The sequence below is a fragment of the Oncorhynchus clarkii genome, chromosome 14 (assembly GCF_045791955.1).
Source record: "Oncorhynchus clarkii lewisi isolate Uvic-CL-2024 chromosome 14, UVic_Ocla_1.0, whole genome shotgun sequence".
NCBI classification, from domain to species: domain Eukaryota; kingdom Metazoa; phylum Chordata; class Actinopteri; order Salmoniformes; family Salmonidae; genus Oncorhynchus; species Oncorhynchus clarkii.
The window spans coordinates 33,744,914-33,762,761 of record NC_092160.1 but is presented as its reverse complement, the minus strand read 5'-3'; the positions used below and the strand labels follow the sequence as shown (position 1 = coordinate 33,762,761).

General features: G+C 43.6%; 1 protein-coding gene across 2 annotated transcripts in view; it reads right to left on the bottom strand.

The window, feature by feature from the left end:
- LOC139366539 (copper-transporting ATPase 1-like) overlaps positions 1 to 17,523 on the bottom strand; it is a 28,899-nt gene extending 11,376 nt beyond the window's left edge. Inside the window, exons 1-9 of one of the 2 annotated variants that reach the window (XM_071104153.1) lie at positions 17,427 to 17,523; positions 12,000 to 12,133; positions 8,229 to 8,775; positions 6,262 to 7,014; positions 5,679 to 5,909; positions 5,076 to 5,239; positions 3,982 to 4,143; positions 3,746 to 3,822; positions 3,383 to 3,605 (exon numbers count right to left, since the gene is read on the bottom strand). In XM_071104153.1, coding sequence (XP_070960254.1) covers positions 3,383 to 3,605; positions 3,746 to 3,822; positions 3,982 to 4,143; positions 5,076 to 5,239; positions 5,679 to 5,909; positions 6,262 to 7,014; positions 8,229 to 8,775; positions 12,000 to 12,119 — 2,277 coding nt within the window. In that variant the 5' untranslated portion in view covers positions 12,120 to 12,133; positions 17,427 to 17,523. Of the gene's footprint in view, positions 1 to 3,382; positions 3,606 to 3,745; positions 3,823 to 3,981; positions 4,144 to 5,075; positions 5,240 to 5,678; positions 5,910 to 6,261; positions 7,015 to 8,228; positions 8,776 to 11,999; positions 12,134 to 17,234 lie in introns of both variants that reach the window. The other variant, XM_071104152.1, reaches the window with a different exon arrangement.
- Between the last annotated feature and the right edge of the window lie 325 nt (positions 17,524 to 17,848).

Here is a 17,848-nt window from a genome sequence, read left to right as displayed (position 1 = left end):
GGCAGGTTGAGTTCTCCAGGCATCCGCCAAACCCAGATTCGTCCGTCGGATTGCCAGATGATAAATTGGGATTCATCACTCCAGAGAACGCATTTCCACTGCTCCTGAGTCTGGCGGCGAGCTTTACACTAGTCCAGCCGACGCTTGGCATTGCGAATGGTGATCTTAGGCTTGTGTGCGGCTGCTCGTCCATGGAGACCCATTTCATGAAGCTTCTGACGAACAGCTCTTGTGCTGAAGCAGCTTCCAGAAGTATTTTGGAACTCGGCAGTGAATGTTGCAAATGAGGACAGACCATTTTTACACGCTTCAGCACTCAGCGGTCCCGTTCTGTGAGCTTGTGTGGCCTACCACTTTGCGGCTGAGCCGTTGTTGCTCTTAGATGTTTCCACGTCACAATAACAGTACTTACAGTTGACTGGGGCAGCTTTAGCAGGGCATCCTTGTTGGAAATGTGGTACTCTATGACGGTGCCACGTTAAAAAGTCACTGAGCTCTTCAGTAAGACCATTCCACAGCCAATGTTTGTCTATGGAGATTGCATGGGTGTGTGTTCGATTTTATACCCGTTAGCAACGTGTGTGGCTGAAATAGCCAGATCCACTAATTTGAAGTGTGTCCACATACTTTGGTATACAGTGCCTTCGGAAAGTATTCAGACTGCTTGACTTTTTCCATATTTTGTTAGGTTACAGCCTTTTTCTAAAATGGATTTAATTGATTTTTTTTGCTCATCAATGTACACACAATACCTCATAACGACATCACAATACCCCATAATGACATCACAATACCCCATAATGACATCACAATACCCCATAATGACAAAGCAAAATCAAATTTTTGAAATGTTTGCTAATTCACTAAATACAAAAAACATTTACAAGTATTCAGACAATTTACTCAGTATTTTGTTGAAGCACCTTTGGCATTGATTACAGCCTCGGGTCTTCTTGGGTATGACGCTACAAGTTTGGCACACCTGTACTTGGGGAGTTTCACCCATTCTTCTCTGCAGATCCTCTCACACCTCTCGCACAGCCATTTTCAGGTCTCTCCAGAGATGTTCGATCGGGTTCAAGTCTGGGCTCTGGCTGGGCCACTCAAGGACATTCAGAGACTTGTTCCGACACCACTCCTGCGTTGTCTTGGCTGTGTGCTTAGGGTCGCTGTCCTGTTGGAAGGTGAACCTTCGGCCCAGTCCAAGGTCCTGAGCACCCAGGAGCAAGTTTTCATCAAGGATCTCTCTGTACTTGACTCCGTTCAGCTTCCTCTTGATCCTGACTAGTCTCCCAGTCCCTGCCGCTGAAAAACATCTCCAAAGCATGATGCTGCCACCATGCTTCACCATAAGGATGGTGCCACCATGCTTCACCATAAGGATGGTGCCACCATGCTTCACCATAAGGATGGTGCCACCATGCTTCACCATAAGGATGGTGCCACCATGCTTCACCATAAGGATGGTGCCACCATGCTTCACCATAAGGATGGTGCCACCATGCTTCACCATAAGGATGGTGCCACCATGCTTCACCATAAGGATGGTGCCACCATGCTTCACCATAAGGATGGTGCCAGATTGCCTCCAGAGGTGACGCTTGGCATTCAGGCCGAAGAGTTCAATCTTGGTTTCATCAGACCAGAGAATCTTGTTTCTCATAGTCTGAATGTCTTTAACAAAACTCCAAGCGTGCTGTCATGTGCCTTTTACTGAGAAAGGGCTTCCGTCTGGTCAATCTACCAAATAGGCCTGATTGGTGGAGTACTGCAGAGATTGTTGACCTTCTGGAAGGTTCTCCCACCTCCACAGAGGAACTCTGGATCTCTGTCAGAGTGACCATCTGGTTTTGGTCACATCCCTGACCAAGGTCCTTCTCCCCCGATTGCTCAGTTCGCCCTAGTGGCCAGCTATAGGAAGAGTCTTGGTGGTTCCAAACTTCTTCTATTTAAGAATGATGAGGTCACTGTGTTCTTAGGGACCTTCAATGCTGTAGACATTTTTTGGCTACCCTTCTCCAGATCTGTGCCTCGATACAATCATGTCTCGGAGCTGTGGGACCTTATATAGACAGGTGTGTGCCCTTCCAAATCATGTTCAGTCACTTGAATTTACCACAGGTGGTCTCCAATCAAGTTGTAGAAACATCTCAAGGATGATCAATGGAAACAGGATGCACCTGAGCTCAATATCAAGTCTCATAGCAAAAAGTCTGAATAATTATGTAAACAAGGCCTCCGTTTTTTTTATATATTTTTTTTATATAAATTTGCAAAAAATTCTAAAAACCTGTTTTTGCTTTGTCATTATGGAGGTATTGTGCGTAGATTGTTGAGGATTTAAAAAAAGTATGTAATTCATTTTAGAATAAGGCTGTAACGTAACAAAATGTGGAACAATCAAGGGGTCCGAATACTTTCTGGAGGCACTGTATATAAAATGTAAATCTAATTTTAAATCAGGGGCTTATTCAGTCTGATATGATCTATTCTATTCAACAGAGTCTTGTTTGTTCTACATAATATATTTCTATCTAAATGTTCTATGACCTTGCACTCTTGACTGTTCCCTCCCTCCCCGTCTATACGCCCAAATGACTGTTCCCTCCCTCCCCGTCTATACGCCCCAAATGACTGATCCCTCCCTCCGTCTATACGCCCCAAATGACTGTTCCCTCCCTCCCCGTCTATACGCCCCAAATGACTGTTCCCTCCCTCCCCGTCTATACGCCCCAAATGACTGATCCCTCCCTCCCAGTCTACACGCCCCAAATGACTGATCCCTCCCTCCCCGTCTATACGCCCCAAATGACTGATCCCTCCCTCCCCGTCTATACGCCCCAAATGACTGATCCTTCCCTCCCTCCCAGTCTATACGCCCCAAATGACTGATCCCTCCCTCCCCGTCTATACGCCCCAAATGACTGATCCTTCCCTCCCTCCCAGTCTATACGCCCCAAATGACTGATCCTTCCCTCCCTCCCAGTCTATACGCCCCAAATGACTGATCCTTCCCTCCCTCCCAGTCTATACGCCCCAAATGACTGATCCTTCCCTCCCTCCCAGCCTATACGCCACTCTCTCATCTATCCTTCCCTCCCACTCTCCCATCTATCCCTCCCTCCCCATCTATCCTATCCCTCCCTCCCCCTCCATACATCTCCCCATCTATCCCTCCCTCCCCATCCCTCCCTCTCCAGCTATCCCTCCCCCCATCTATCCCTCCCCCCCCCCATCCTCTATCCCTCCCTCCCTCCCCCCTCCATATATCTATCTATCTATCCCTCCCCATCTATCCCTCCCTCCCCATCTATCCCCCCCATCTATACCTCCCACTCCCTCCATCTATCCCTCCATCTATCCCTCCCTCTTTTTCTCCTACCTGTACAGGGACACAGAAGAGGAATGAAATCAGGTTCATTATGGAGAGGCCTGGTAGCAGCTGTCTCTCCAGGAACATGGTGGAGTGATAGTGTTCCCGGTCCTGTGCGGTGGCGTTGTGCTGGTGAGACATGCTGATCTGGTGATCTACTATGATCATGTAGGTCATCATCCCCATGACTGGGACGCAGAAGAACAGGCTGACCAGGAACGACTTCCTCCATCTGGGAGAAGAGAGAGAGAGAGGAGGTGGTACGGAGATGGAGACAGACGAGTAATCTCGTCTACATAGCCAGTGAGGAAAAATCCAAGCAGCTGAACTACTGCCGCCCGTTATCCCACACCTCCCATTCCCTTCCATTACTGTGTGATTTCTCTGCTGTGGTCCAGGTGACTGCCGGTACGATCCCTCTTCACCAGAGATGCCTCGAAGCCCAAGTTCTGATAAACAGACAAAATGAATGAATAAAATGTAACCCTTTATTTTACTAGGTAAAGAAACTTATCACATGGTCATGAAGGGCAGAGGAGAGGGGTTGGATGACCCAGTTGGGATGAACAAATGAATGAATGATTTGAAAAAAAAAAAAAAAGAAGTACCTCTATGAGTTTGATGACGTCTCTCGGTCCCGTCACCTCCGGGTCGTACTTGATGTGGGCTTTGTTGGTTGCCAGGGCAACGGAGGCGTAGACGATACCGTTCTCTTTCATCAGGCTGGACTCTATTTTGTGAACGCAGGAGGCACAAGTCATTCCCCTGACCTGGAGAGAGGTGGAGAGGAGAATGTACTGTTGAAAAGGGGACATCTAGCAGGGGTATAGCACAGAGACAATCTGGGATTATTCAAGAGGGAACAGAGGCAGTGGAAATATCCCTAGCCCTATAAAACATAATGATTGTGAGATTCATCCAAATCACACCATTATGGTGTGGTGATGAGAATCAGAACACCAAATCACACCATTATGGTGTGGTGATGAGAATCAGAACACCAAATCACACCATTATGGTGTGGTGATGAGAATCAGAACACCAAATCACACCATTATGGTGTGTTGATGAGAATCAGAACACCAAATCACACCATTATGGTGTGGTGATGAGAATCAGAACACCAAATCACATCATTATGGTGTGGTGATGAGAATCAGAACACCAAATCACATCATTATGGTGTGGTGATGAGAATCAGAACACCAAATCACATCATTATGGTGTGGTGATGAGAATCAGAACACCAAATCACACCATTATGGTGTGGTGATGAGAATCAGAACACCAAATCACACCATTATGGTGTGGTGATGAGAATCAGAACACCAAATCACACCATTATGGTGTGGTGATGAGAATCAGAACACCAAATCACACCATTATGGTGTGGTGATGAGAATCAGAACACCAAATCACATCATTATGGTGTGGTGATGAGAATCAGAACACCAAATCACATCATTATGGTGTGGTGATGAGAATCAGAACACCAAATCACACCATTATGGTGTGGTGATGAGAATCAGAACACCAAATCACACCATTATGGTGTGGTGATGAGAATCAGAACACCAAATCACACCATTATGGTGTGGTGATGAGAATCAGAACACCAAATCACATCATTATGGTGTGGTGATGAGAATCAGAACACCAAATCACATCATTATGGTGTGGTGATGAGAATCAGAACACTCACCACAAGTTCCAGACTTCCATCAGAACCCTCATAGTTCTCCATGACAGAAGCAGTGAAGCCCAACTCTCTGACATACTCTGCTATCTTCAGAGGGTCCATCACCTCAGGGTTATAACGGACCTCAGCCTTACTAGCCATCAGGGCCACCAGCACAGAGTAGATACCTGCACAGAGGAACGCAGGACAATGTTAAGACTAATGCAACATACCCATTTTAAATCACTTTCCTATCGAACTGATACATGAGTTTGATGCTAAAGGGAGACAAGAGTAAATATACAAGTGATTAATGCCTTTACTAAAGGCCTGGGGTTTCCTGACCAGGTAGAAGTCCACGGCCTTCATAACACCCTACACGTTCCTCCCATGTTACTTAAAAACTGCCATCGGAAATCTTAAACTGACACTATTTATGACACTTTTCCGTACCAGATACGACAGCTAGCTTCTGTAAAGAACACGCTCTATGTCAGTGTTCCTGATAGATCTACACTATAGTTCCCATCAGTAGTCAGTACTGGGTTGTGTTAATTACCAAAGAAAATGGACTGAAACAGGGAGTAAATCATTTGCATGCCCTAAATGAACATAGTCTCCTCTCACCATGTTCATTCTTCAGGTTCCTCTCAATGTTGGCCACACAGGACGCACAGGTCATTCCACCAATCTGGATGAAGCATTTAGCGAGGGTGTTTGGGGCCCCCTTAACACACTGTGCAGCGCCCCTCTCTGTGTCGCTGTCCAGCTCCTTCTCCTTGACAGGGGCGAGGGAAGGGGACAGGGAAGGGGGCGAGGGGGGACTGATAACCGGGACGGTCAACAGGGAGTTGGTTTCTAAAAAAAGGACAATGTAGCAACAATGAGTTTCCATTTCACGTCAGTTTCTCATTCTGCTTTCTGTGGCTGTTCTTCAGCTACTGTTCTTAGGAGTTTACATGAGTTACAAAATAGACACACATTCATTTGTTTTGCTTCACAGCACAGCCTTTAGGCTAGAGATACTATTAGGTGTAGAGTTGCAAATTTCCAGAAACTTCCCCAAAGACAGAAATTCCTGTTGTATGATTCCCAGAATAAGGAGAGAGAGGGAATCCACCCAATCAGGATCTCTGAAAAACCTGGGAACGTTTGCTGAATGTTGAAACCCTAGTTAGGAGGATAAAATACAAACCGCCCATCAACTCACCAGGCAGGAAGGCATCAAATCCCATGTCCTCGATGGCCTCTCTGAGCTCCTCTGGTTGGGTGAGGAGAGGGTCGTACTCAAACGCCCCTCTGTGATTGGCCAGCGACACTTTGGCTGACCGCACCCCTTTCCTCTGAGAAAGCATCCCCTCGATGGACTGAACACAGAACCCACAGGTCATCCCCTCGATATGGATTAGGGCCGTGGTCGTCAGAGGCTGGCTGTAGCAGGGCTGGGTGGAGGAGAGGCCAGCCTGGGACGACGGTGGCGGTGTGGTGGATGTAGTGCTAACACCTCCAGAGGTAGAGCTCCAGGGTTGGGTTTTAAACGTCCCCGGTGGCAGGGCCTCGATGGCTTGCTGTAGCCCAGACACAGTCACTCTCCCTGGGTCGTAGTGGATGGAGGCGCTCTCGCTCTCCAACAATACCTCTATGGAGGTCACCCCAGCCAGCTTGGAGATGTTATCCTGGATGTTTACTACACAGGAGCGGCAGTGCATGCCCGTCACCCTGAGGGTAGTCTGGGCCGAGTCTGTGGACACCTCAGAATCCTCGGTGGAACATTCCACTGGCGGTGGGGGTGATAGGGCAGCGCTTAGCAACCGCTCCATCTCACTGACGGACAGCTGCAGGGGGCGGGGCTTGGACTTGGGTGTGGCTTTGAAGCCTGCCTTGGCGATCTGGGCGATGATGTCGTCGATAGTGATGAGGTACGGCAGGTAGAGAACAGTGGCCTCCTGGGAGTCTAGAACCACTGGCGGAGAACACACAAGGGAAACATTCATAAATGATAATCTCCAGGAATCCAAAAGTATCACTGTGTTGAGGACAGAAAAACAGGAGATATTTTTTTTTTTTACAGATTATTCCTGACCCTGAAATGCAAGTTAATGTTAAGTGAGAATACTAGACTATTACAACTTCCCATATTCATTCATCGCTATAGAATGCAAAGTCAGATACAGGACCAGTGCAGTCAATTTTTATTTTCCACACACACACACACACACACACACACACACCACTATGAGATTGGAATAATACTGTGAAATTGTGAAAACAGCTGTTTGAAAAGAAGTTTCAGCCTGTTTTAGCTGGATGGAATTTTGGGCCTGCCTGATGACGTCACCAGCTGGTAAATGATACTTTTAAAAAAATATAGAAAAACCCAACATGCAACAATTTCTAAGATTTTACTGAGTTACAGTTCATAGAAGGAAATCAGTCAATGTTTAAGTCAATTCATTAAGCCCTAATCTATGGATTCCACATCACTGGAGGCTGGCCCAGCCAATCAGAATGAGTCCCCCCCCCCCCCCCATAAAAACTATTTATTACAGACAGAAATACTCCTCAGCACCCCCTCAGATGATCCCGCAGGGGAAGAAGCCGGATGTGGAGGTCCCGGGCTGCCGTGGTTACACGTGGTCTGCGGTTGTGAGGCCGGTACTGACACATTCTGTAAATTGACGGTGGCGGCGGCTTATGAAATTAACACTAAATACCATGGCAACAGCTCTGGTGGACATTCCTGCAGTCAACATGCCAATTGCACGCTCCCTAAAAACTTGAAACATGTGTGGCATTGTGTTTCTCTGTTGAGTTTATATTTTTGTTCAGTGTAGTTAATAGATCAATAAGAAAAGAGAGTTCAACATCTCTGCCAATAATTTCCGTTTTACCCTCTCCGCTCAGACCACCGCCAGACAATCCGAGCAAAATTCTTGCTTGAGAAATTGCTCTTCGCTAAGAAGCTATTTTTGTTTCTTTTTTTACCATTTTAATTGAAAACAAATCACAGTAAGGCACTTCATTGTTACCAAGAAATGATTTGATATTGAGATTAAAACAGCTGCATCGAACCTTTAGCAAGATCAGCACTACACTTGATCAGAACTCATTGATTCACAATCAAATGATAATGGCCTTCAGTGTAAAACCGGTGACTACTACGCAATACAAAGTTACCTTTGATTTTCTCAACTCCTTTGAGCTTGCCAATCTTCCCTTCGATGGTGGTGGTGCAGGACAGACAGACCATGCCCTCGATCCGCATCTTCACCAGCTGAGGCTGTGAGGATGTGGCCGGGGCTGACACTGTGACTGTGGCTAAAACTGTGGCAGGAGCTGGGACTGAGACCAGAGTTTCCTCTGTTGGGCTATTGGATGTAGGGACCTCCAGGAGTGGGGCCAAGCTACTAACCACCTCCCCCAGCTGCACTACACTGATCAGGGCAGGGATGAAGGTAACAGACACCCCCCTCTGGTCCTTGTTCTCCTGGACCTCTAGGACCCCCTGGAGCTGAGCTAGCCTGGTCAGAGCCTCCTGTTGGGCTTCGGGGGTGAGAAGGGCTGGGATGGGGACCAGCTGGGTCTCCGTGAGCACCACGGAGGAAGTGGTAGTGTCTGAGAGGATGGAGTCAAACCCCATGTCCTCCACAGCCTCAGCCAGGGACTCTGGGGTGTGATGGCTGTGGTCGAAGATGATGCTGGCATTCTTCAGCTCCAGAGACACCTACCAGAAAAAAAATGGCAAACAAACAGAATAATAAAAAAAAACACTTTATACTGAAATGAACAGAAGTGAGAGCTGATATACAGTAATGCAGTTTCTAAAACTAGGCTTTGAAACTAAACAGAATTATACAGCTGTTATAAAATCATGCCATGGAGACATGCAGTCATTGACAGCCATAAAAAAATGGTCATGTCATGGTTACTATGTAAATCAGCACAATTCTGAGATTCATGGCTGAAATCACATACACTGAGACGGTTCCTAAAACCATAGGAAGCTACGATCAATAGGACATCAAATCTATTCCACATAAACAAGTTGTCTGAAGATGATCCTTGTGCAGCTTCAAGAGGAAGTCACCTGGAATGCATTTCAATTAACGTCGACAGGATCGGTGTGTCGCCCCCCCGTCAGGGCGGTTGAGCTAACGTATGCTAATGCGAATAGCATGAGGTTGTAAATAACAAGAACATTTCCCAGGACATAGACATATCTGATATGGGCAGAGAGCTTAAATTCTCATTAATCTAACTGCACTGTCCAATTTACAGTAGCTATTACAGTGAAAGAACACCATGCTATTGTTTGAGGAGAGAGAGCACAGTTATGAACTTGAACATGTATTAATTAACCAATTAAGCACCTTTGGGCTGTATTGATCTAAAATACACCTGGGCTGGAATAACACATTATGGCCTTTATAAGGCAATTCAAAGATGGTACCAAAAACATGTTTTTTTTTGTTTGTATTATCTTTTACCAGATCTAATGGGTTAAAATTCTCCTACAGTCATTTAACATTTCCACAAACTTAAGTGTTTCCTTTCAAATGGTATCAAGAATATGTATATCCTTGCTTCAGGTCCTGAGCTACAGGCAGTTTGAGTTGGGAATGTCATTTTAGGCAAACATTGAAAAACAAGGAGCGGATCCAAATTAACAGGTGTGCCTTGTTAAAAGTTAATTTGTGGAATTTCTTTCCTTCGGAATGCGTTTGAGCCAATCAGTTGTGTTGTGACAAGGTAGGGGTGGTATACAGAAGATAGCCCTATTTGGTAAAAGACCCAAGTCCGTATTATGGCAAGAACAGCTCAAATAAGCAAAGGGAACCAACAGTCCATTATTACTTTAAGACATGAAGGTCAGTCAATACGGAACATTTCAAGAAGTTTGAACGTTTCTTCAAGTGCAGTCGCAAAAACCATCAAGCGCTATGATGAAACTGGCTCTCATGAGGACCGCCACAGGAAAGGAAGACCCAGAGTTACCTCTGCTGCAGAGGATAAGTTCATCATAAGATAAGTTTACCAGCCTCAGAAATTTCAGCCCAAATAAATGCTTCAGAGTTCAAGTAACAGACACATCTCAACATCAACTGTTCAGAGAATTTGCAAATCAGGCCTTCATGGTCGAATTGCTGCAAAGAAACCACTACTAAAGGACACCAATAAGAAGAAAAGACTGGCTTGAGCCAGGAAACATGAACAATGGACATTAGACCAGTGGAAATCTGTCACTTGGTCTGATGAGTCCAAATTAGATTTTTGGTTCTAACTGCGAGAACTTGTGAGATGCAGAGTAAGTGAACCTCCACAATCACCCGACCTCAACCCAATTGAGGTGGTTTGGGATGAGTCGGACCGCAGAGTGAAGGAAAAGCAGCCAATAAGTGCTCAGCATATGTGGGAACTCCTTCAAGACTGTTGGAAAAGCATTCTAGGTGAATCTGGTTGAGAGAATGCCAAGAGTGTGCAAAGCTGTCATCAAGGCAAACGGTGGCTTCTTTGAAGAATATAAAATATATTTTTGATTTGTTTAACTACATGATTCCATATGTGTTATTTCATAGTTTTGATGTCTTCACTATTATTCTACAATGTAGAAAATAGTAAAAATAAAAAGGAATAGGTGTGTTCCAACTTTTGATTGGTACTGTATATAAAGAGGAGTGCATTGGCCTCAGAAGCTTCCAGCATGTTCTAGTAGCAATACAAAGAACCCATATCTCTCACACACACACGGAAACTTGTGATTAACTGACGCCATCACATGACCACTCAGCCCTGACTGAAATGCAAGTTAAAAACACAGGAGGGAAGTGGGTGTACGTACCAGAGATTATCTATGTTTTCCTAAGAGTGTGTGTGTGTGTGTGTCAGGGAGAGCGAGAGTGAATGAGACTGTCCTTTCCTCATACAGTCTACTACTGTTTTTAACTTTGACAAGGGTCAAAAACTATCCTACAGGCCTACCGTCCACATTCAACAACAATGTATTCACTCCTCACTTAAAAAGGACATGTACTGTTTCTTACAATAACACACATTAACGTCCCCTGACCCTTTAAGGAACTGATGACATTGCCCATCCTCCGTCTGCTACCCTTTCAGCCGGTTATCGACCCACAATAACCAAATGACAGTCCTGTAAAGACCAGCTCTCTGTCAGGAACAACGCGATTACATTATATCCTCATTAACCTGTGCCTGAGGGGTAAACACACAGAGAAGGCCAGGCCACATTTACTGCCATCTAGGACATCATTACAGCTGCTACACGGAATTAAGGATCACTGTTCATCTTCAATTAAGCTATATAAACAAGCCACTCCCTTAGGGGAGAGGAGGAGGCTGAGCTGCATCCCAAATCACACCCTATTCCCCGATTCCTTGGTCAAAAGCAATTTGGGATGCATCCTGGAAATCAGATGCAATGGGATATTTAGTTGGGTGAAATGAAATACAAATTATAGTTGGTAAGAGACAAAATAAGGAAACGTTTTTTGCTGCTCTCTCAATTGTAGCTAGTTAGTTTCACATCTAGTTTTTTAAATGTTCTGAAAAACGCAAACTCCGCTATTTTAAATCTCTGGAAATTGTGCAATGGTGTCAAGTCTATGGTGGAAATGCAGACTTGGCAGTTTGAAGACATTCTGTTTGAAAGGTGAAAGATTGATGAACACAAAGCTGTAAGGGTGAAAACATCCTTCAGATCCTGTAAAATCAGTTGGATGTGTAGGTTATAATCTAACACATGTACATGTCACACAAAGGCCTATCCTATAAAGTTGTGATACACACGTTAAAACACATTGGGCCAGTTTCCCGGATTGCGCCTAGTCCTGGACAACAAAAAAATAAACACAAATCATGCTCACGGGAGTCCAGGACTAGGCTTAATCTGGATCCGGGAAACCTCTCCTAAATTTGTACCGGACCCACCTTGATGTGTACGACTCCAGGAAGACCCCCAATGCGCTGCTCAATAGACTGAACACAGGAAGTACAGGTCATCCCCTCCACACCCAGACAAACTGAGCTCAGCTTGACCTTTAGCGTCATTGTAAGTCCTTCGTCTGGGAACAAAACAAAAAGGACATTAGCATGGTTTCACATTCCAAAAAAAGCAAACAAGAAAGGTCATAAGCTAGACTATTCACGAGCGCATGACAAGGATCTCGTTTCCCACGGCAAGAGAGTAAACAGAAATTAAACAGGCCAGTAAATATTACATTGATGTCATACACACCAAGAGAAGGATTCGTCAATGGGCTGATGTGCAGTAGCCCCTCTCAATAAATCACAAGGTCCAAAACTAAAATGTTGTATTTCTTGCATGTCACTCAATGACCCTTTCATGGTAGAGGTCGACCGATTAAATCGGAATGGCCGATTAATTTTCACAACAATCGGTAATTGGTATTCTTTTGGACAGCGATTTGCCGATTATTATTCTTATTTTTTTTACACCTTTATTTAACGAGGCAAGTCAGTTAAGAACACATTCTTATTTTCAATGACGGCCTAGGAACGGTGGGTTAACTGTCTTGTTCAAGGGCAGAGCGACAGATTTGTACCTTGTCAGCTCAGAGATTTGAACTTGCAACCTTCCGGTTACTAGACCGAAGCTCTAACCACCTGCCTTACATTTTACTCCACGAGGAGCCTGCGAGAGCAGCAAGAAGCCAAGGTAAGTTGCTAGCTAGCATTTAAACTTATCTTGTAAAAAACAATCTTAACAATCACTAGTTAAACTAGTAATATCATCAACCATGTGTAGTTATCTAGCGTGTCCTGCGTTGCATATAATCGATGCGGTGCCTGTTAATTTATCATCGAATCACAGCCTACTTCGACAAACAGGTGATGATTTAACAAGCGCATTTTCAAAAAAAGCAGTCGTTGCACCAATGTACCTAACCATAAACATCAATGCCTTTCTTTAAAATCAATACACAAGTATATATTTTTAAACCTGCATATTTAGTTAATATTGCCTGCTAACATGAATTTCTTATAACTATGGGAAATTGTGTCATTTCTCTTGCATTCCGTGCAAGCAGTCAGGGTAGGTGCAGCAGTTTGGGCCGCCTGGCTCGTTGTGAACTGTGTGAAGTCCATTTATTCCTAACAAAGGCCGTAATTAAATTTGCCAGAATTGTACATATTTATGACATAACATTGAAGGTTGTACAATGTAACAGCAATATTTAGACTTAGGGATGCCATCCGTTAGATAAAATACGGAACGGTTCTGTATTTCACTGAAAGAATAAACGTTTTGTTTTTGAAATGATAGTTTCCGGATTCTACCATTTTTATGACCAAAGGCTTGTATTTCTGTGTGTTATTATGTTATAATTAAGTCTATGATTTGATAGAGTAGTCTGACTGAGCGATGGTAGGCACTAGCAGGCTCGTAAGCATTCATTCAAACAGCACTTTAGTGCGTTTTGCCAGCAGCTCTTCACTGTGCTTCAAGCATTGAGCTGTTTATGACTTCAAGCCTATCAACTCCGGAGATGAGGCTGGTGTAACCAATGTGAAATGGCTAGCTAGTTAGCGGGGTGCGTGCTAATAGCGTTTCAAACATCACTCGCTCTGAGACTTGGAGTACTAGTTCCCCTTGCTCTGCAATGGTAACGCTGCTTCGAGGGTGGCTGTTGTCAATGTGTTCCTGGTTCGAGCCCAGGAAGGGGCGAGGAGAGGGACGGAAGCTATACTGGCAATACTAAAGTGCCTATAAGAACATCCAATAGTCAAAGGTATATGAAATACAAATCGTATAGAGACAAATAGTCCTATAATTCCTATAATAACTACAACCTAAAACTTCTTACCTTTGAATATTGAAGACTCATGTTAAAAGGAACCACCAGCTTTCATATGTTCTCATGTTCTGAGCAAGGAACTGAAACGTTAGCTTTCTTACATGGCACATATTGCACTTTTACTTTCTTCTCCAACACTTTGTTTTTGCATTATTTAAACCTAATTGAACATGTTTCATTATTCATCAATAAAATTGATTTTATTGATGTATTATATTAAGTTAAAATAAGTGTTCATTCAGTATTGTTGTAATTGTCATTATTACAAATACATTTTTTTTCTTCAAATCGGCCGATTAATCGGTATCCGCTTTTTTGGTCCTCCAATAAATCGGTATCGGCATTGAAAAATCATAATCGATCGACCTCTACTTCATACCCCTCCTTCCTAACTAACATCACACATATCTCCATCACACTCTGAAAAGCTGTAAGGAAAAACATAATGAACAAAAAAATAAATAAATCTATCTACTTACCCATCAGCTTCACATACATACATATATATATTTCTGAAAATAAATCTGCCCTACTGCTTCTTTGGACACTGTGTTAACTAACATCCAGATGAGCTTCAATGCCATACAACTCTCCTTCCGTGGCCTCCAACTGCTCTTAAACACAAGTAAAACTAAATGCATGCTATTCAATCGATCACTGCCCGCACCTGCTCGCCTGTCCAGCATAGAATACGTGGACATCTACAAATACCTGGGTGTCTGGTTAGACTGTAAACTCTCCTTCCAGACTCGCATTAAGCATCCCCAATCCAAAATTAAATCTAGAATCGGCTTCCTATATTGCAACAAAGTATCCTTCACTCATGCTGCCAAACATACCCTCGGAAAACTGACCATCCTACCGATCCTCGACTTCGGTGATGTCATCTATAAAATAGCCTCCAAAACTCTACTCAACAAACTGGATGCAGTCTATCACTGTGCCATCCGTTTTGTCACCAAAGCCCCATACACTACCCACCATTACGACCTGTACGCGCTCGTTGGTTGGCCCTCGCTTCGTACTCGTCGCCAAACACACTGGCTACAGGTTATCTACAAGTCTCTGCTAGGTAAAGCCCCGCCTCATCTCAGCTCACTGGTCACCATAGCAGCACCCACTCGTAGCATGCGCTCCAGCAGATATAGCTCACTGGTCACCCCCAAAGCCAATTCCTCCTTTGGTCATCTTTCCTTCCAGTTCTCTGCTCCCCATGACTGGAACGAATTGCAAAAAAATCACTGAAGCTGGAGACTCATATCTCCCTCACTAGCTTTAAGCACCAGCTGTCAGAGCAGCTTACAGATTGTTGCACCTGTACATTGCCCATCTGTAAACAGCCCCTGTACATTGCCCATCTGTAAACAGCCCCTGTACATTGCCCATCTGTAAACAGCCCCTGTACATTGCCCATCTGTAAACAGCCCCTGTACATTGCCCATCTGTAAAAAGCCCATCTACCTACCTCATCCCCATACTGGTATTTATTTTGCTCCTTTGCACCCCAGTATCTCTACCTGCACATTCATCTTCTGCTGATCTACCCTTAGTGTTTAATTGCTATATTGTAATTACTTCACCACCATGGCCTATTTATTTCCTTAACTTGCCTCATTTGCACTCACTGTATATAGACTTTGTTTTCTTTTGTTCTACTATATGGTTTGTTTATTCCATGTGTAACTCTTTGTTGTTGTATGTGTCAAATTGCAGTTGCAAATGAGAACTTGTTCTCAACTAGCCTACCTGGTTAAATAAAGGTGTTCTCAACTAGCCTACCTGGTTAAATAAAGGTGTTCTCAACTAGCCTACCTGGTTAAATAAAGGTGAAATAAATAAAAAATAATTCCAAGCATAGTGGTGGCTGCATCATGTTGTGGGTATGTTTGTAGTCGTTAAGGATTTGGAAGTTTTTCAGGATAATTTTTTTTTTAACAAAATGGACCTAAGCACAAGTAAAATCCTAGAGGAAAACCTGGTTGTCTGCTTTCCACCAGATACGGGGAGATGAATTCACCTTCCAGCAGGACAATAACCTAAAACACAAGGCCAAATCTACACAGGAGTTGTTTACAAAGAAGACCGTGAATGTTCCTAAGTGGCGAGTTACATTTGCCTTAAATCTACTTCAAAATCGATGGCAAGACCTGAAAATGGTTGTCTAGCAATGATCAACAACTAATTTGACAGAGCTTGAAGAATTTTGAAAAGAATAAATGGGCAAATGTTGCACAATCCTTTGTGGAAAGCTCTTAGAGACTTAACCCAAGGTATTTAAGATTAGATATTTCTGTACTTCACCAAATTCGCAAAATGTTCTAAAAACCTGTTTTCACTTTGTCATGAGTGAGAAATGGTTGAGAAAAATATATATTTAGTCCATGTTGAATTCAGGCTGCAACACAACAAAATGTGGAATAAGTCAAGGGGTATGAATGCTTTCTGAAGCCAATATAAATACTAGTGTTGCTAAAAGCAGATCACAAGGATCCTGCCTAGCTACCTACCCATCTCTTCTTCAAATGTATTGGAATGACAAAGGATGTTTGTAAATCCTTTCATGGGTAACCCCAAAGCCATAATAGATGATCATGAGTGACACAGATAGGACATGCTGGTCACAGTAAGCAACATTTTGGAGACCTCTAGGACTGTCAGGACTAGCTACATCGACCTCAGAAAACAAGTTACATCATAAGTTAGTTAGCCACGGCATGAAAGTCCTTTGGTTAGCTTCGCGTCACATAGCTAAACGTATTTATTGGATGCGTACTAATAACATGTTATGCAATGGATAAATCATTGGATTAATAGCTACTGTAACTAGGACACCACAGCAAATGTTCCGTAACTTATTTTCGTACAATCTTGTATTTTAAATCATAGCTATATTGTATTAGCATAGCTAGCTAGCCCAATATTGGCCTAAAGGATAAAGGACCGTAACTAATTGAACGTTAAATGTTCATTGTAAAAGGTGCATATCGGCTCCGGAAAACAGACAAATAGTCCATCTAACGTTAAAACGTCAATCGATTCTAAAAATGTAATTCAAAACAGAGCTAAATCCCTCTATTTTCACACCACATCAAAAATAATTACACAAATGCAAACTACACACTTACTGTATATTGTTTTAACCGGTTTATTTTTCCGTCGGGGAGCTCAACTTTGTCCAATGACTCATGTATAATATTACTGTAATGGGGAGATTCGTGATCACCGGATAGCTTTTATATAAAAACAAAATGCGACTGCTTTCCGACCAAGCACCAACAAACTAGCTAACTGAACCCAGTTAGCGAATGTAAACGTTATCAAGATAAACCATTTTTGAGATATTTACCTGTTTATCAAGAAGATAATCATGTAGTTAGCCAAGCAGGAGGGTGTTGACGTTGCAACAACAACAAAAAAACGATATTCGGATGCTAAAGGGGAGAAACGTGGCTTGCTTGCTTGCTTGCGATCTCCTTTTATCGCCACAACAAGTGCTGTGCTACAGCTTGTAGCTAAAATAGAAGAATATTGGCATTACTTGTTTAGGTTGTCGATGTGTGGTTTTTCATGCTGACTTCACACGGTTCAAATTGCGGCGGATCTGCGCAGGAGAGATGAGGAGCTGAGGAGGTGACGTGGGCGGCGTGTGATGAACTTGGGCGGGTGCATCTAAATAGTCTAAAGCTGGTGTCCTCCGTTGGTTTCGTCTCCTTCCCTTTATTTTTAGCGGATCAGTGAATACCCTTTGCACAGTTCATCTTTTGTAGCCTATGTTGTTCAAAGCTGCACAAAGGCAAATTAAAATGTGTCGATTAGGTTAGAAATGTACTTTTTCCTAGTCCGTTCTATTCTAACAAGTGTCAGTTTATGGACCGAACAACCCAACCTGTAATGCAACTTGAGTAGGGGCCAAGGTTATTATTGCAGGCCTAGCAGTTAGACCATGAATGCAGGTTCAAA